This window comes from Felis catus, chromosome A3 (genome assembly GCF_018350175.1).
Source record: "Felis catus isolate Fca126 chromosome A3, F.catus_Fca126_mat1.0, whole genome shotgun sequence".
Taxonomy (NCBI): domain Eukaryota; kingdom Metazoa; phylum Chordata; class Mammalia; order Carnivora; family Felidae; genus Felis; species Felis catus.
Window position 1 is genome coordinate 66,806,775 of NC_058370.1, and position 19,900 is coordinate 66,826,674.

The 19,900-nt window shown below is 47.8% G+C and overlaps 1 protein-coding gene across 1 annotated transcript in view; it reads right to left on the bottom strand.

The window, feature by feature from the left end:
• The window catches only part of LOC109498520, a 43,586-nt gene extending 39,187 nt beyond the window's left edge, over window positions 1-4,399 (bottom strand). The window contains exons 1-2 of the mRNA XM_023252183.1: window positions 4,260-4,399; window positions 2,685-2,779 (exon numbers count right to left, since the gene is read on the bottom strand). Coding sequence (XP_023107951.1) covers window positions 2,685-2,779; window positions 4,260-4,399 — 235 coding nt within the window. The remainder of the gene's footprint in view (window positions 1-2,684; window positions 2,780-4,259) is intronic.
• Between the last annotated feature and the right edge of the window lie 15,501 nt (window positions 4,400-19,900).

Below are 19,900 nucleotides of genomic sequence, written 5' to 3' on the forward strand. Positions count from 1 at the left end.
TCACAGCAGAAGAGCCGCTTGCGTTTTGAAGAAAAGACAGGGTCCAGAGAGTGCACAGGGGGGCATTCCAGGCAGAGGGAACCACAAGAAAAAAGGCACAGAGGTCAGAACTGAGAAAGGCAGGTTTAGGCATAGAGACAAGACCTGTCTAAGAGAAGCAGGAGTGCAGGTGGGAAGTGACGGTTGGATATGTGGGTGAGGGGCATAGAATGGAGGGCATCAATTGTTGAGTCAGCTCAACTCAGGGTTCCTCCACCTCAGCACTATTGCTAATATTGACATATTAGACCAGATTGTTCTTTCTGTGTGGGGGGGGTAGAGGTGGGAGGATGGGACCCTCCTATGGTTAGGGATGATTAACAGCATCCCTGGGTTCTACCCACTAGATGCCAGTAGTACCCTCACTGCCTATTGTCTCTTCCACTCAGCTGTGACACACACAAAAATGTCTTCAGACATTGCCAAATGCCCCCTGGGGGTCAAAATTGCTCACTGGGCTGAGAACTACTGAGTTAAGGCATTGTAATAGTATATGTGATCCATGTGTGATTTATCTTGGGTCGACAGGTCTGTTGTGAACTGGTTTCATTCTTCCACGCACCATCAGGGCTCCTGTGCTCATGGCGCTGTGACAGCGACCTACGGCCCAGAGAGAATCCATCTTCCTGGTGGATTCAGTTGTGGGTGGTGTCCTTCTTCACCAGCCCCTACTTGCCTAGAGAATGACACTAGGGGAGAAAGAACAGGTACAATGCAGCAAGCCAAGAATTAACAAGAGCCTGCCATCCGAGTGGAGATGAAACACTTTAAGATATTAAATAAAAACATATGGAGAGTTCTGAAGCAGTTTATTATTAACATCAAACCCATGAGGATGGCTACTATTGACAAAACAGAAAACAAGTGTTGACCAGGATGTGGAGAAATTGGAACCCTTGTGCACTGCTGCAGAGAATGTAAAATGTACAGCTGCTGTGAAAAAGAGTATGGCGTTTCCTCCAAAAATTAAAACTAGAACTACCCTATGATCTAGAAATTCCACTGCTGGGTATGTACCCAAAAAATTGAAAGCAGGGTCTCAAAGAGGTACTTGTATACCCATGTTCAAAGCAGCATTATTCACAGTAACTAAAATGTGGAAGCAACCAGGTGTCCATCAACCAATGAATGGAAAAGCAAATTATAGTGTATACATACAATGGAACATTATTCAGTTTTAAAAAGGAAATTCTGCAGTATGCCACAACATGGATGACCTTTGAGGAAGGTATGGTAAGTGAAACAAGCCCGTCACAAAAAGACAAATACTGTGTGATTTCACTTACATGAGGTACTTAGAGTCATCAAAATCATAGAGATGGAAGATAGAATAGATTTAATACCACTGAACTGTATACTTAAAAATGGTGAAAATGGTAAATTTTGTGTTATGTGTATTTTACCACCATAAAGAAAGTGAAAAAAAAAAACAGGAATGGTGGGGAAATGCCCTATTTCCTTCTGAACATTGAACCCATTCACAATAAAATGACAACTGTGATTGTCCCAAAGTTGGACAGTGAAATGCTGTCCAATTATTAGAGCTGGCATCAAGCCAACTAGAGCCCCCGATTAACACCAGCTGGGATGTTTAGAGGCTGATGTATTGTTTTCTTGGCCTCCATGACTGGCAGGTTGTTGATATCAGAACCCTGTAAAAATGTTTACCATTATTCTGGCTTTTCCTAATTAGAGATTCTAGAACCACAAGCTTTCCTCAGGGCCTCTGACATGGGGAATGGAATGTCAGGCATTGGAACAGAGCATGTGTGCGGCTGGGTGACCCACGTAGCTGAGCTTCCTATCTCTGTACAGGCCTTTCTGCAACCTGTCCCCTTCCAGTTTTATCTGGAAAGAAAGACTTGTGAAATACCCCTCTTGGAGCCTAGAAAACTTTTTAAAAAGGTCATTCCATTACTGTTAGAATGAGTATTTGAAAGGCTAAATTCCATTGTAGTGACAGCTAGCATTTATCTGGTATTTAGTATCCTTAAAGGTCTTACCAACACAGCATGAGGAATCTGAGGCCTGGAAATGGTGGATGTCCTGCCAAGTACACACAGATGGTCACTTGTACACTGAGAGTTTGAGTGCAGTTCTGCATGTCTCCTGAACACCCTTAACTTTAACACACATCAGCAGTCAGACCTGCCTACATGGGCTGCTGATGGATCCCCTCAAACCCTCACAAAAAGAAACTCTCTCCATCCAGACTTGCTTTACTTCGAGCCTGGGGGACTTATAGCTGTCTTGTCTATATCCCCTTCTTGACCAGAAGGGTCAAGAGTAGCTTTGGAGAACCTACGACAGTTCCCTTCTTGCTCTTAAAAAAAAAAAAAAAAAAAAAAAAAGTTTCTTTCACTTATTTATTCACTGTAGAAAGTTAGAAAACTCCTGAAAAGCACTGGAGGAAAAAAAATTTATCCGTGATTAGAAAACCTTGAGATAAGCTTTTAAAACAGCTCCATGTATTTCCTTTACATACAACATGTTTTCAGAGGCCTGTTGACCCCAGACTCTCTAGTAACTCCTAACCCTTGAGCATTGGTAGTGTTCACAGGCAGGCCCACCCTACATGCTACCCACAGAAGGTCCAGGAAACTATGACCTAGCACCCCTTGTGTCCTAGAAGCTTCTCCCTTTACTCTCATGGGTGAAGACTTTCTCCTCAACGTAGCCTCCACAATACTGTGTCCTACAATCTTCCTGCCGCAGCTCAAAGTCAGAGTTTTGAAGCCAACTTTTAGAGAAGTCTGGAAAAATGACCGCAAGCAATGATACACTGTTTCCTCCCTGAACTTCTTATCATGAGCATAATGCTGATTTGGTTCAAATCTGACGCTGGCTTTTTTAGAAGTCAGGCACCCTACTCAGGCTAATACAGAGTATATAGTTACAGCTCTAATAAGTAACCATGTCATAAATCAACCAGTCCCTATCCCTCTAGACTAACAGAAATATAATGTGACCTGCATGTGTATTGTAAATTTTCTAGTGGCCACATAAAAAAGTAAAAAGTAACAAGTGAAATTAATTTTTTAAATATTTTTAACCCGGGGGGCGCCTGGGTGGCGCAGTTGGTTAAGCGTCCGACTTCAGCCAGGTCACGATCTCGCCGGTCCCTGAGTTCGAGCCCCGCATCAGGCTCTGGGCTGATGGCTCGGAGCCTGGAGCCTGTTTCCGATTCTGTGTCTCCCTCTCTCTCTGCCCCTCCCCCGTTCATGCTCTGTCTCTCTCTGTCCCAAAAATAAATAAAAAACATTGAAAAAAAAATTTTTTTAAATATTTTTAACCCGGGATGCCTGGGTGGCTCAGTCGGTTGAGTGTCCGACTTCGGCTCAGGTCATGATCTCACGGTCCGTGATTCGAGCCCCGTGTCGGGCTCTGTGCTGACAGCTCAGAGCCTGGAGCCTGCTTCGGATTCTGTGTCTCCCTCTCTCTAACCCTCCCCCGTTCATGCTCTGTCTCTCTCTCTCTCTCTCTCAAAAATAAATAAACATTAAAAAAAATTAGAATTAATAAATAAATAATAAAATATTTTTAACCCAAGATATTAAAAATATTATTGAGATAGTCTACAATCTTTTTGTGCTAAGCTTTTGATATCCAGTATATACTTTATCCTTATGGCCCATCTTAATTTGGAGCAGCCACGTTTCAAGTGCTGTATAGCCACACGTGACCAGTGGCTGCCATATTGGACAGCACAGCCACACCGATTTTAGCTCCATTTGGTGACGGGCAGCAGCCCCCCCTACCATATCCCCACTCTCAGGTCACTTTCCAACTAGTCTTGAATGCTCCAGGAACGGGAGAAACAGAGAAAGGGTCTTTTTACACACTGAACAACCCTGCCCTCTGGCGTACTAGATAGCAGGAAGCTGAAGCTGATGAGAGTCTCTGCAGATCTGGTTATCGTAGGCTCAACATCCTTCAGTGCGTGAGCCCAGATCACCTTCCTGGAAGGCAGAGGAGCACATCCCACTCCCTTCTCAAAGCCCTCCCGCTGGCTTCCTATTGCATACACAGTAAAGTTCAAACTCCATATGCCGCTGCCTAGCTCTGATTTACCTCATCTTCAGCTTCTTTTCTCATGACTCCCCAATGGAACCTTAGCTAAAGCCAAGCCAGAGCAACCTGGCACCGTACAAGCAGGCCTGGCATCTTCCTGCCTCCAAGTCCTTGTGTATGCCACTTCTTCCCAACTAGAATGCCCTCACCTGCTTATTCCAGCCACATTCCGAAGGCCTGGCTCTTCCTCTCTTCCCTGAGGCCTTAAGGACTTCTGCTTCAAGGGTCTTTGCCCTCCTCTGACATCTGTAACACATTCGTCGGCAATAACCAGGTCCTGAGATGTCATATTTTAGGACATGTCTTACTTACTTTCGCTTTAGGTTGTAAACACCTGCAGGGCAAGTCTCAGAGTCTTAAATAATAATACATGATGGTCAATGTCTATTGAGCACTAACTATGTTCCAGGCACTGTGCTAAGCACTTTACATTTAATTCTCACAACAACCCTGGTGAATTATTCCTATTTTATAGGTGACAAAACAGAGGCAAAGAGAGGTAACATACCCAGTCCCACAGCCAAGTGTGGCTCCAAACCCAGACAGTTTGGATACCAGTGCCTGACTACCACTTCCCACCTGACACACACTCCAGGGCCTCTCTGCTACATTTGTTCCTTCTCTAGCACAGTACTGTGAATTTAGTATACAGTAAAGACACATTTAATTATACATCAGGGCACCTGGGTCGGTTAGGCATCTGACTCTTGATTTCGGCTCAGGTCATGATCTCACAGTTCATGAGTTCAAGCCCCACGTCAGGCTCCACACTGCTGGTGTGGAGCCTACTTTGGATTCTCTCTTTTCCTCTCTCTCTCTGCCCCTCCCCTACTCCCTCTCTCAAAATAAATAAACTTTAAATAAATAAATAAATAAAATGTTAATTATATGTCAACCACTTGGGGTTTTTCCCAGAGCGTCTGACGGTGCGTTAGGCACATAATAGCGATGCCATAGAGATTTAAAAACTAACGCCCTGCACCTGCATGGCCACCACAGGACTGGGCACTTCTTGCACAGCCGTAGCATGGCTCCCTGCTCCGTACAACCAGCACCCCCAGCACCTACAGCACAGCTGTACCACCAGATGTTGCTCTATAACTAGATGTTGGCTTTGTTCTCAGTCTTGGTGCATGCCATGTGCAGCAAACAACACAGATCCCAAAAGTGGGGAGCAAAGAACATCCCCACGGGACACGAATGAATTCCTCCCCCATTTCTATCAACCTTATCTGCTTGTTGTGGCTCTTATCGCTAAGAGGAAATTTAACCCCCCTCTTGGAACCCAAAAGTCACATACCCATTCCCCAAGGAGCTGAGATCATAAGAAAGACCAAAGTTTAGGATTACTCCTTGATAAGAGTCTTGTTTAAACAAGATCGCATATAAAAGCCAGTCTGATCTCCACACCCTTCTTCCCTCTGTTCTCCTCTCTGCTTTTTCCTCCCTGCTTGGAAGATTATGAAATTGTGTAGTCCACCCCAGGGACTCAGGCTCTGACAGACCTAACGCCCATTGCTTTCAAACACACAAATCTGTTTCCCAGCCCTCTCTGGAAGCCAATGTTTGGGACTCCCCCAGGGCTGTTTGCTCAGACCAGTTCCTGGGCACTTCCCATTGGCACTTGTTCGTTTATATTTTGAAACTAGAACAAAGTTCAACACCCGTTGGCTTCAGCACCCTATGAATTGCCCAACCCTGGTTAGAAAAATGCAGATAATAGCAACCTGGGAAAACTGCCCTCCTGAAATAGCACAGCCCCACAGCATTTTGGCAACAGGTTTCCCCGTGGTGAGTCTTCTGGCTCTGCAACCGTGGAGACACCCAGGGATGTAAACAGCAACGAGAAAAGGCCACTTGTGCCACTATTAGGTTTTGCGGTGGTGAGCGCATTTTTCCCCCCACACAGCGTCAGTTGTAATTTTTTGTTGTTCCATTTAAACTTTGAATGAAAGTGTAAACACCGAGAATTGAGGCCTTGTTGTCCTGCTTTTATGCTATGAGAGTTTCTCCCCCTCCTTTTAGTGACCTGGCTTCTCTATTTCAGCTCCTGTCTGTCCTGTCTGAAGACAAGTTCCTTCAGGCTGCAGACCACTGCAGCCTCAAGAGCTGGGACGGTTAGAAGGAGGTAGCAAAGCCCCTCGCCTGGTGCCACTCCTGCCTGCGACAGGCCCTCGGTAAGTCAGGGTCACAGTTAGATTGGGCTGTTGCAGGCCACTGTGGGGGCATGCACTGGGGGGCCCCCTTGGCACTTGCCCGTCACACCGATACCTGGCAGGCTGGCCTGCTGGGCGGAGCGCAGGAGCTTGGGGTAGAAGCAGCCAGCTCCCCACACTGATCCCCTTTTACAGGATTCCAGGCCAGGGCCAGCAGCCCTTCGGCACAGAACTTTCTGTACATTCCACAGCAACTGAAAGGGCTTTTGTCCGCAACAGGAAGAACGAACGACAAAGGCAATTGTGCGTCTCCTTGCAGACCTGCACAGCAGGCTTGGAAAGAGAAACTTCTTTCCCCAAGAGACCAGTTTGCCTGAGCGACTGCAATCACAGATGTGGTCACACAGTCACACAACACGGGAGCAGTGTGGTGTTCGAGTTCCCACGTGTGTGGCAGGGTGCTTATCGCACGTACAGTACACACCCTCACACATGCACACAAACCCCAACACACTGCTCCCGTGCCAGCCGAGAAGGGCTGTGAGTTACACACCACAACTGCAAGGGGCCTCAGGAAGGCGTCCCGCTGACCCCTTCAGGAGCCATCGCTTGATTATTCCTCTCTTCTGGTGGAGCCACAAAGGTCTAGAGGGTCCTATGACTCATCACAGGTCACATTGTTCTTTTCGAGACCCACACCCCATTCCTGTGAAGAACACTGGGCAGCATCAGAGAAAGACCTGTCTACAAGAAGCCTATCCTGGGGTCCCTTCAAACGCATAGTTATTCCTGGCCCATTGAGTTCTGGGTATAACTCCAGACCGCCCATATAAGATCCATTACATGGAAGAAATATTTCTCACCGGAAGAGAGTAGATCTCTCCTTTTGCCATTTTCTCCCTCCTCTTTTTCCCTTTTTCCCTGTAATTGCCATAATAGGAGGCCAAAGGTTTGAAGGGTTTTAAATTTTGTTTGTTAAAGGAAAAAGCTTTCCTTATCAAATGAAATTATTACGTATCAGTTTATTGCACCCTATGAATGGAATAACGCAGCCCATTTCCCCTGCAGATCTGACTGCCAGAATTCTCAGTGCTGAGTTTGGTGGATGGGTTAAAGCCACTTACTCAACCCAGGCACATCTGCTTCTCCCAACAGGTGTCTGCCCTGGTGTTTGTTTTCGATTCGTATCTTGTCGCATCCCAAGTTTTAACATCATAAGCCATCTTTGTGCTATGCAAAAAACTTTTATTGACCTGGGAGAGTTGGGAAATCTGAGTATTATTTCTGGCTCTGCCCGAATGATCATTTCTACCTTGAGCAAGACATCCCCTTTCTCTGGGTCTTGATTTCCTCATTTGTGAAACACGAAGACTGAGCTGTCTGTGTCTCCCGAGCTTGCCTGTCACAGCATCACCAGGGGCTCTGGTTAATTGTACAGATCCCCAGGACCCTTGCCTGGATGGCAGGGGAGGCTGGAATCTGTATCTTTAAATCAAGCAGCCCAGTGGATTCTTATCTTCCAGCAAGTTTGGAAGACACTAACACCAGATAGTTGCTACGGTCTCGTTCTGCACTATGATCTATAATTTATATAAATAATTTCTTAGAAAGAAGATGCAAAAGGATGAGGATTTTGAAACTATATGTTTTCTATTTGCTGGATATAGTTTATTATGATCTTCAGTTTTCATTTATACACACATGAGGGGCACGCTTCATATTTCCCCACCCAAGTGCTGGGTCTCCTGCCCACGCAGGCTGCGCTTCTTCAGGAGCTCAGCAAACATTTCCCCAGACACTTGCATGACTCCCCTCCCTCCACACCTTCCCCTGAGCGCTTGCTCAAATGTTACTTTGAGCAAATGTGAGGCCTTCCGTGGGGCCAGTATCACAGCTTCACAGCTCCCTCCTCGTTTCCAATCCTCCTTAGCATGCATAACTGTGTAACCTCCTTAGCATGCATAACTTTTTCTCCTTAGCATACATAACTGTGTAACCTCCTGAATTTTCACTTATCTATCTTGTTTGTCATCTGTCTTCCCCACTAGAACACAAGCTCCTTAAGGGGAGGGATTTTTTGTCTGTTTTATTCTCTGGTATAGCTCCAGTGCCTGGGCTGGGACATGGTAGTTGCGCAATCAATATTTTTGTAATTGGTAAATGAAATCCCTACTGGACGAATGAATGAATGAATGAATGAACGAACGAAATTCCAGAAAGTGTCCAGACGTTTAATCCCAGGGAACGGCTTCTCCATACCCATGCCGGCTCCAGGCTTCCAGCAACTGTGTTCTAGTTCGTTGCTCATTACACACAGATAACATTGGAATCCCATGATTGAGGCTCTTCTTGGGAGGATATTACTCAATCCTGCCTTGCTCCTGTGGGATTGGCCTCAGGGCACACAAAGTTCCCCAGGCCCCCCACTCACACCTTACTTCTTGATGCGTGACCCTGACTGTGTCCTTTGACACAATCCCCTTTTTTCTCTCCTTTTCCACTAGGATCCACTGAGACCTCGGTCACCTTTGCTCCAGGCTGGGGTTGTCCACCTCCCAGCCACACTCCTGAACCTTTCTCTAAAAAGAAAATATTCTCGGGGCTCCTGGGTGGCTCAGTCGGTTAAGCATCCGACTTTGGCTCGGGTCATGATCTCACAGTTTGTGAGTTCAAGCCCCGCATCGGGCTCTGTGCTGACAGCTCAGAGCCTGGAGCCTGCTTTGTGGATTCTGTCTCCTGCTCTCTCTGCCTCTCCCCCGCTCGTACTCTGTCTCTCTCTCAAAAATAAATAAAACATTAAAAAAAATTTTTTTAATTAAAATAAAAAAATAAAAAGAAATAAAAAGAAAATGTTCTCATTTAACAGAGGGGAAATGGCAGATGCTGGGATCCATCTCCCAGCGGGAGGGAGGCCAGGCACCCCTTTAATTTTAGTTTTTGAAGTAAACTCTATACCTAGAGTGGGGCTTGAACTCATGACCCTGAGATCAAGAGTTTCATGCTCTACCAACTGAGCCAGCCAGGTGCCCCATTAGAAGCTTTTAAAATTTAGCCAGCTACCACACCTCAGATTAACTACTTCCAATTCCCTGGAACAGGGGTCTGGGCATTATCATTTTTAAAGCTCCCAGGTGATTTCAGTGTCCAGTCAGTGTTGAGACCTCAGGGCAGGGGATGCAAGCCCCCACCACATATGCTAACACCTGCTCTCTCTGAAGCCCCTTTCCTGCCTCCTGGGCCAAGGGTTGCCCAGACCACAGAACTCTCTAGAGGCTGGATTAACCCTTTGGGCTCTGAACTTCTGCCCTGATGATTTCAGCAGCAACAGCCTCGAGGCCCCACATGGGTGGTTCTGTTCTCCCAACTCTTCTCTCTCCCAGCTCTTCTCTCTTTTGGTGGAGGAAGGGGCAGGATATTAGTAAGTGGTTGAGGAGCAATGCCACAGGTCTGGGAATCAAGAGGCTTGGACTTTAGTCCTCTCTGGGAGCCCATGTGACCCTGGCCCAGTCACTTGTTCCATTCAATACCTGTAATCAGATAGGTCAGTTCTGAGTTTCAGGGAAATTCATGTATTTGTGAAGCGACCGTGTATGCCACTGGTCCATACAGTGACTTTGTGCAAATCCAAGCGAATTCTGGATTTTGATAGTCCCTCAGCTGCCTGCTCGTATATAATGAACAAGTATACCTGGCCTGAATGAAACACACCTTAAAGGAAATTTAATTGGTGAAGAAAATACTGGACCTGTACCTCCACCTGAGATGAAATGATGGGTCTGCAAATGGGAAAGGGTGGAGGAGAGAGGAGGCTCTGGGATCTGCTGTGGAATCTCTTGCAGCCTCAAATGGCCCCTGTGCGGGGCTGGGACAGACCAGCAGCAGACAGTTCAGCGTGCATGCTCTCAGCCACGCAGGGGAGCTGAGACCTGGTTTGTAAACCTGGCAATACATGCTTATGTGCCTGTGTTCACAAAGAGAAGCTGGAAAATAAAACAGATTTTTTAAATGAAGATTAAATAGAGTCACTGAAGCTACAGATGTTCATCTTCCATCTAGACATTTTGAAATTGGTCAAATTTGCTCTGAGATACTTCCATCCCCACTCTGCCTTCTCCCCTTCTCTGTGCCCTCTTGGCTTTTTTAAATGTCCAGTGCTCTGCTTAGCATTCTCCCTTTCTCAACCACCTCACCCCCATCCCATTCCCATTCTACCCTTCCAGTTAACTTGAAAAGTTGTTGGAAAGACTACAGATTAGACAGATCTGGATTCAATTCCCAACTAACTGGGTGTACTTGAGGCAGTTAACAAAACCCATTTGAGCCTCAGGTTCTTCATCTGTAGAATGGGGATAATGATACTGAGCTGATATAATGGCACTTAGTTGATAGCGTTGCTGTGATAATTAAACAAAAATATACACAGAGTATCAGTATAAATGCAGACAGATTCTACCATTTTTCTCTCTGGAAAGGTGCTGCCCTTATTTATTTAAGCCCTAGTACAAATTTCGATCAAATCTTCCTTTTCCTATACGTGTGGGTATTAATGCTTTCGTTGTTGTTGGGAAGCATTGCTGTATCTTGAGCAGCCCCAGGCAGCTCATTTCCTGAAATGCACTACTCTTTGCAAACACTCAGTCTTGGAGGGGCAGCGGCAGGGAGGCCAAGCTGTGTGGAAGAGGGCAGGGTGCCCTGGCTTTATGCATGCTTGACAGGTAGCCCACCGGGACAAATGGTGTTGGGTTCTGGGGACACATGTGTGGACACCCCCTTGGCCTCAAAGGCACAACAGGATGCAGCCGTCTGCTCTTGAGCCTCGCAAGCCCTGACGATGCTGAGGGCATGCCCTCTGAAAAGCCAGGGTCCCCATGCCTCTCTGAGGAGCCCTGCCCACTATTGAAGCTGCTCGTCATTCTTCCACACCCCTGTCCTTTCCTAAAAGGCTCGGGCCATAGGTTTCCCACTGACTCTCTAAAGTGAGCTGCTGACCTAGACCTCAATACAGAGGGAGCACCGCGGCCTCCTTCAGCCTGGCATCCTAGGCCTTGCCAAGGGAACAGCGGCCTCTTGGACGCCAAGAAGGAGAGGAAGGACCACTCAGGTGACATCGGCTCTCCTCTTGGGCACCTGTGGCTCCCATGTCCGTGTGAGCACCTGCCCCCTTCCGAGGGCAGCCTCTTCTGTTGTCTCCATTGTCCACTGTTCTCATAGCCCCACGCTCTGAGGCAGGACCTCCTAACATTTTAGCCTTTGTTTGGAAAGAGTGTAAAATCTCTGTGCATTTTGAAGCAACAGAGCTGAGTCACAACCAGCAGAGAGCTCACTTCTTTCTGTCACAACGGACCATGACTGTGAAGCCTCATCCCCAAGGCACCTCCCCCTCAGCTTTCACAACCTTTCACAACCAACCAGTCCAAGCTTCTGAAGCTCAGGGTGTGTGGGTCAGAGCCTGCTCGATGCTATAGTGGGGGTGGGCATCTAGCCTTGTGCTGGAGACAGTAGTTAAAATCTATGAAAAGCTAGCTCTCCCCAGGAGGGAAGGACACTTCCTAAAAGAAGAATCTAGATGTCTTTCTCTCTTCTGTCAGTAAGTCATTTCTGTTGTAGATCGAAAGCAAATGTAGGTATTATTATCAAAAATAATCCCTTTGGGGTGCCTAGGTGGCTCAGTCGGCATCTGACTCTTGATTTTGACTCAAGTCATGATCCCAGTGTCGTGGGATTGAGCCCCTGCATCAGACGCCACGCTGAGCATAGGGCCTGCTTGGGACTTTCTCTCTCTCTCTCTCTCTCTCTCTCTCCCTCTGCCCCTCTCCCCTGCTTGCACTCTCTCTCTGTCTTAAAAAAAATCATTTTTTATTATAAAATCAGTATGTGTTAATTTGCTGAGAACCCAGAGAAGCAAAACAGAAACATAAAAAGCAGCACAGCCCTCCCCCCCATCTGCATGTTTACAGTAACAACTACTTATTGAATGGTATAAGCTAGGCAGAGTGCTAAGCCCATCCTGTGCATTTTTAAATTGAATCCACACAACCCTATACAATAGATATTATTTAAACCTCCAGCAGATAATTAAACAGTCTCACAGAGGGTAAGTGTACAGTCAATAGGGAACAGAGCTGGGATGTGCACACACACCTCTCACCATGGACTAGAAGACTTTATTCTCTGTTAAGGGGCTTTCAGGCAGCAGAGGGAGCTGAGGAGCTCTTTCCAGCCCCTACATCTCAATCCTACAGCAGCCCCCCACTCTGGCATTCCTGCCTTGTTGGCCAACCCTGCCCATACCCACCTGCCCACCTGCACCAGCTTCTGCAGTCGCTTCGTCTTTGCAGCCACAGCAACACATTTGCATGTAGCCCCTGGGGTGGCTACACACCATGGACAGAACTCTTCCTATTAGGGCTGCTGATATAGGAGCCAGAGGCCCTGCCCATCAGTACCTTACAGGGTGACCTTGGACAAGATCCTTGAGAGTTATTATTATTATATAACTCTCATGGGAATAATAGCAATCAGTTTGTCCTGTGGTTCTAAAGGAGGTAAGGTAGGGGTGCCCGGGTGCCTCAGCTGGTTAAGTGTCCAGCTTTGGCTCAGGTCATGATCTCATGGTTCATGGGCTCGAGCCCCACATCAGGCTCTGTGCTGACAGCTCAGAGCCTGGAGCCTACTTCAGATTCTGTGTCTCGCTCTCTCCCTGATCTCCCCTGCTCGTGCTCTGTCTCTCTTTCTGTCTCAAAAATAAATATTAAACATTGTTTTAATACAAAATAAAAACCTAAAGGAGGTAAAGTACACAAGACTATCATTACCGGTGGTTTAAATGACATAGAACAGTTACCGAGAAGGCAAGAATAAGCTGTATAAAACATGTTCACAATGTGTACAGAGCATTTGATGACATGAGACAGTAAGAACAGATACAGGCAGACCACCATGACACCAAAGGTGCCTTAGTTGTGGAACAGGGATAGGCAAATGCATATTGATCAGAAAATTTACCCGACATGCCAACCGAGAGTAGGCAGGTTCCATGTGACATTGGATGAATTGGGGGGCTGGAACCACCCCCCATTCAATGTGTGAGGGTGCGACTGAGATTGGGCTGGAGTCAGGAGAGCCTGGCCAAGAACACAGGCCTGATTTTTCATCTGGTGCGGCCCTTCCTGGAAGAGGCTGAGTCCCATGATCCCGGCCTGTTTTGGACTTTCTGGAACCTGGAAAAACATCCCATAGGCTTTGTCTCTTTGAACCTCAGAATAAAAAGACTAAACAGCAACAAGAGAAGAGAGTGGGCCAAGGCTTGCAATCTCCACATCTAAGCACGTCAGCCCCACCAGCCCGAAGTGGTCAAATCAAGCTGCTGACTTGTCATCTCATGGCCCTTCTGGGTCTCACATCCTGCGGGCTTGTTTTTTTTTGTTTGTTTGTTTGTTTGTTTGTTTGTTTGTTTTAATGTTTATTTAAAGAGAGAAAGCATGTAAGCAAGGGAGGGGCAGAGAGAGGGGGACAGAGGATCTAAAGCAGCCTCTGTGCTAAGAACACAGAGCCCCATGAGGGGCTTGAACTCACGAACCATGAGATCATGACCTGAGTTGAAGTCAGATGCCTAACTGACTGAGCCACCCAGGCACCCCTGCCCTGTGGTTTTAATAGCCATCTCCTGCAACAGGAAGAAGAAAGTACCATATTTCTCCTGGGCTTTGACAGGCTCTTAAAACAATGCTGTTTCTGTTTCAGATGATGATACCCTGAAATGATCTGCCCATCCCTACAGCTTCTCATGCACCCAGTCAATAATTAATTGACCAACTCACATTCCTAGAAAGGACACTGTTGAAGACCCAGTGCTGTGTTGGGCCTATGAGGTTGCTCAGAGGTTCACAACCCTGTCCCTGTCCTCAAGGAGGTTAGCCTCCAGATGGTGTTTCAGTCACCTTGGAGCTCACCATGGGCACAGGAAGAAAGAAAAAAAAAAAACAGTACAGGAAATGCCTTCCTTGGTGTCAGCCTGAGGACATTTGCCTATGTCTGGAAATGTTTACATGGGGATTGCACCGTATGGAGCGTTACACCACATACATCTGCCTTTGCAGTTGTATTGTCCTTGCATATTTCCACGGGCTGAGAAAGGGAAGACAAGGAACGTTCCTGGGCTCCTCCCGTGGGTCAGCACTGTACCAACAGCTGACTGGGATTATTCATCCTCACACTGCCTCGTGGGAAGCTTCAGGAATCTGCTGTGCAGGGGGCAGATCTCATCTCTGAGAGGCAGGAGTGCTGAGCTCAGGGGGCTGGAGCTGAGAGTGCGGGTCTGTTAGCTATTGGTTGTGGGGGTTAGTCATAAGGTGACGAGGCATGTTTCCAGCTCATTAAGGGCCTTGGGTGCTGGCTAAGGAAGTTTCTCCTGGCTGCTGAGCTGATCAAGTCTGTGGGGAAGCTCTGTGGCAGCTGTGTGAGGGCTGGCAGGAAGAGGGGGAGGGACTGCAGAACAAGACTAGAGGAGAGGGCTCCGGAAGGGCAAATCTGATGTCCTTCTCCTCCTCCTCCCCACACACAGAAGAATGGTCTCTGGACTCAAGTAAGTCATTTTAATAACCCAGCTTTAGATTTTAGACCCAAGCAGTGGCCCCTATATTAATTTGGATAGTCAAAATTGGCCACATTGAGACAGCTGAGCGAGGGGAGCTTGTGCTGTGAACAGCAGCCTGGCTAGGTGACTGCTACGAGGACAAACGGAAGAGATTTGGCACCATGACTGAGGGAGCACCTGGGGAGAGGTGGGGGGAAGGCGCTAATTATAGATTTAGGCAGGCCTGGTTCTGAAATCTGTCCCTGCCATTTATGAGCCATAATACCTGGAAAACATCATTTAAGCTCGTTGGTTCTCTTTCCCTCACCTGTAAATAGATTTCATCATCCCCCTCTTGCATGATTATGGAATTAGAGTATTCAAAATGCCTAGCACACGGTTGGCGCTCAGTGAATGCAGCTAGTGTGACTTCTCCTAGTGGCTCCCCAGTGCTGGCCCCATCAGCCTGGTCTGCCCTGTGGAGTAACAGTGCCTTTTAGTGGCTGAACAGGGAATGACAGGTCTTCTAGGTGCCCGGGCCCTGCTTCTGCCCCACCCCACATCCCACAGGCTACAAGTCTCCATTGTCCTACACAATCAGAGCTGACAACAACTCAGACCCAGCCAGCATGCACCTCTCAAAAGAGCCCAAACCCCACTCTGGTCAGCAGGGGACAGGCTTCGTTGTTCTAGTACTGGAGGACTTCAAACCCAGTGGGTTCTGAATCTTGGTCTAGGAAGAAAACACAACCTTGAGTAGCTTGGGAACAGTTTTCTAGAAATGGCCATGACCTCCAACCCCTCCAACCCCACCCCGAAGAATCGTGTGAGTTGAAAGCAAAATTCCAGCTGCACAGCCAGGCATTCCCCAGCAAAACAAGGAGGAAAGCCATTCAACAAACACCAGGCACCGTCCGGGTCGCTGGTTCCACCAGGCTGCAGATACCACCGCCAGCAAGCACATAGCCCTGCTCTCCCAGGTAGCTGACCATTTAGTGAGATAAAGACATCAGCCAAACAGTTACCCGGATATATAACTGCAGACCATAATAAGGTCATGAAGGAAAGGTTCAGGGTGCTGAGTTCACCATGGACCAGATAAGGGGCTCCCACAGGCCTCAGGAGCACCTCACTAGTTAAGGTGCTGCCCCTACGCTCTGTGTACTTAGCATATATTTGAATGTTCACTACATTTTGGAGGTGGGATGACATGGCTCTGTGCTGTCTACCCCTCAAATTGGTAGACAGGAGACAGAGAAGTCACCAAAGGATGAACAGGCATTAGTAAGTGCTGGTTTTTAAAAAGAGCATGCCCAGAAGCAGTTCAAAGGTCCTGAGGTGGGATCCCATGGAGCATCTTGGTGCACAGAAATCAAGGGTAATGGCAGTAACTCTGGAGCAATAGGCAGGGGCCAGGCCATGAGGCATCAGGGGTCATAATCAAGAGTGCAGATGTCACATTTAGTGCTTCTGCCTCCCTGTCACCCACCCACCCACCCACCCCACCTGCCTGCTGGGACAAGCCCCTCATGCTGCCTTCCTCTTCCCCTCACTGCCCAGGGTGCCTGTTAAGTCTTTTCTGGACTCCATCCTTTTTTCCCTTCTCTCTGTAGCAACCTATCAAATGTGTCAGAGATTTTTTTCCCTTTCTTCCTTCCTCTCTTCTTTCCACAGAAAGTCCTAAGTAAAAACTGGCATTCAAAACCAAAGTCCCATGCCTAAGCTGCAAGGATTTCTTGCCAGCCCTGTGTGCCCTGTGCTGGGCCTGGGGATGAGAGAGAAGATATGCTCGAGAAAATATGCTCCTTCCTTACCCCTAAGGGCCTCTCATCTTGTCCTGAATCCAGAGACTGCCTCTCAGCTATGCACTACTACATTCTGAGCCCTGTTGTTGGAAACAACACTTATAAATGCTCCCTCTCTTTCTGAACATTCAGGTCCCCACGCGGGAATCAACCTGGTGGGCAGTCAGTTCATCTGGCAAATGGCTTGAGGTACACAGGAAGGGGCACTGTACCTGGAGCCAAACGCCTGGGTTTGTAACCTGGCTCTGCCATTTTTCAAAACTGTGTGTCCTTAAATTTTTTGACTTCTCGGGGCTTTGGTTTCTTCTTTGATAAAGTGGGGAATAACAGGACTTTCCTGCCTACCTTGCAGAGGGTTTACGAGGATCAGATGAGGCACTGCAGTGGTCCCCACATAAGGCTTCTGTGACAGGTGGCAACTGTGAGGACATTTTCACCAGCCCAGGGTGAGATGAGGAAAATAAGGTCAGCGGAGGGAGGCGTTCACAAAGGTAGATTTATTCAAGGGGAAGGACTGGCCATTATTCTGAGATTGTGTCCTTCTTTGCATTGAAACTGCATTTGTTTCATGAAATGATGTTAGAAGATTTTTATGAATGTTTTCACCTCACAAAATAAAAGGGTAACTATTCAGTTTGGGGGGAAACTCACTGCTCTGTGAAAACCCAAATCCACCCGAATAAGTGAACCCTCTGCAAACCACAGGTACTACTCTTGCTGCCCCACCTCCTGGACTCCTGGCCACAGCCCTCTCATCCTGGAGTTAAAAGCAAAGTTTCTGGAACCCAACTGTTAGGGCTTCAACACCGATGATACACTTTCTAGCTGTGTGTGATTGTGGACATGTTGCTTATGCTTGAGTTTCAGTATCTATAGTGAAGACTAAATGTAAGGGACGTGAAACAGCGCGTGGCACCTATGGACACCGATGAATGTGAGCTGTGATTATTATATTATTTTTCCTCCCAGCCCCAGCTCACCAGGTCACAGCTGCCTGTGCCAAGCCTTGCGTCATTATGCCCTCGGGTTCTCTTTCTCCATCTCCAAGGCCTTTCTAGATCTGCCTTTAGGGGCCAAGAAGCCATTGGTTTCTCATAGCAAGTTCTGGGAAGGGAAACATACAGGACTGTTCCTAATAAGCAGAAAGAAGAAGAGGGGTTTTAACTCTACTGTGGTGTGTGTGTGTGTGTGTGTGTGTGTGTGTGTGTGTGTGTGTGTGTTTTCCTTTCCATCTAAAACTCTGTCCATTGACTTGCAAATGAGGAATTGCTTTCAGGTTTTCAGCCATCTTTTGCCACAGCTAAGCCCGGAAGTGAACTTGGAAGCTGAAGACTTGAGAGGGGCACGTGCTTGGCAGAGACCAGGTGTTTTGGTTTGTTTTAAGAGAATCCTTTTCTACTTCGGTTTCCCCTTTTCAGGACACAGACTCAAGACCTCTTCCGCTTGTGGCAGACATGCGTGCTCTCCATCATTCGCTAACAAGACGTCACAGCATCTGTCTCCCTTGTGATTAAAAAATGTGCGGGGAGCTAGAACACACATATGCCTCAAATGCTTCTGTTCCAATAAGAGAAAACTCACAGCTGGCCCTGGGCTGGGGCCAGCCCATCCAGATCTGAGCATAGGAAGACAAGAGGCTTGGTCCTGAACTTCCAGAACAAGCTGAAAACACCAGCTAGCCCCCGATTCCACTCTCCGTGGGAGCTGGCCACTGATGCCACCGTGGAGCCCACAGAGGTAATGCCCTTTTGCTCTTGCTTATAGCTTGTGGTATCTGCATAATCGACAATGGAAAGTTTGTCAGCAAAAGCGTTTCCGTATTTTTTTATACTTTGAACAATATAAATAATGGACACCGCAAGGTTTTTTGTTAGACTGTCTACTCTTTTTGTCCCTAAGTGCACTAAAAAGCACACAGAGGGTTTTTCCTGTCAGAGGTGCTTTAATCCAGGCCTGGCTCCAGGATTTATTTGTGGTTCCCTGGGCTCTGCCCTCTCTCCTGCACTGCCCACACCCCTAGCCTGGTGGCCAGATGGCTCAGGCAAGCCACAGATGTCCCCAGGAAAAGAGGAAACAGGTCTAACCCAACATTAGAGGCAAGACTCCTACGGGGCACCTGGGTGGCTCAGTTGGTTGAGCGTCTGACTTTGGCTTGGGTCACGATCTCGCTGTTCGTGAGTTCGAGCCCCGTATCGGGCTCTGTGCTGACCACTCAGAGCCTGGAGCCTGCTTCAGATTCTGTGTCCCCCTCTCTCTCTGCCCCTCCCCTGCTTGTGCTCTGTCTCTCTCTGTCTCTCAAAAATAAATAAATATTAAAAAAAATAAAAAAACAATTAGAAGCAAGACTCCTGAGAGTCCCCCTAACTGAACAACCCAGGACATAGGGGCCCCCGTGAAAGCGCTGCTCAGAGGAATGGAGGGTGCCCACTGGCTGTGCCGACCAGAGACCCCAGGAGCTGGGGCTTGGGCCCCCTTCTCCTGCTGGATGTGGGCTCCTTGAGGAAGGGGTGGACACGAAGGCTGAGGGAGGGGCACGAGCAATGCCCACTACTCAGTCATTCTTGAGCTTTGGAAACTACATAAAAGTAATGGACACTCTCCCTTGAAAACTGAACTTATACCAATGACATAAAACTGTGCCTCCAAATTTAGAGGGTTTGTGGGCTCTTGAAGTCCACCTCTGGGGGCTAAGAACGCCTCCACTGCCCTATTTGGCTCAGCAGCTGTTACAACGTGCCAACTTGGAAGAGCTCACACCTTTCTGCCCACTCCTCCTCTGAAACCTTCCGGGGTCCTCCCTCATCTGAATGTCCCCTCCACCTGGTGCCACTGTCCCTCTGCACCTTAGTTCTGCCACTTCCTCACTGCTCCTTGAGGTTTCCTGCAGGTAGCCTTTGAGACTGCCCCTCCTCTACCTGATTGCTTTTCCTGCTTTCTCTTTCAGACTAAACACTACCTTAAAAGCTGAGCCCACCCAGAGACACCCCCCCGCCACAGAGCCCAGTCTTATCTGAAGCCTGTAGCTCCTTCCCTCATGGTTCCCATGGAACACTGTGCTCTGGCTGTCAACTGGCTCATAGAACAGAAGGATCTCTAACTTGCTCAACAGCAGAATAGGCCTCCTTGTTCCCAGACTCCTTCACTCCAGCAGGACCTCGGTGCACAGTCACTGAGCATTTGCTCAGCTCCATCCTCTCCTAGTTTGTCCACATCTTCTCATTCTGTTTCCCTCCACCCTGGCTGGACAGTGGAAC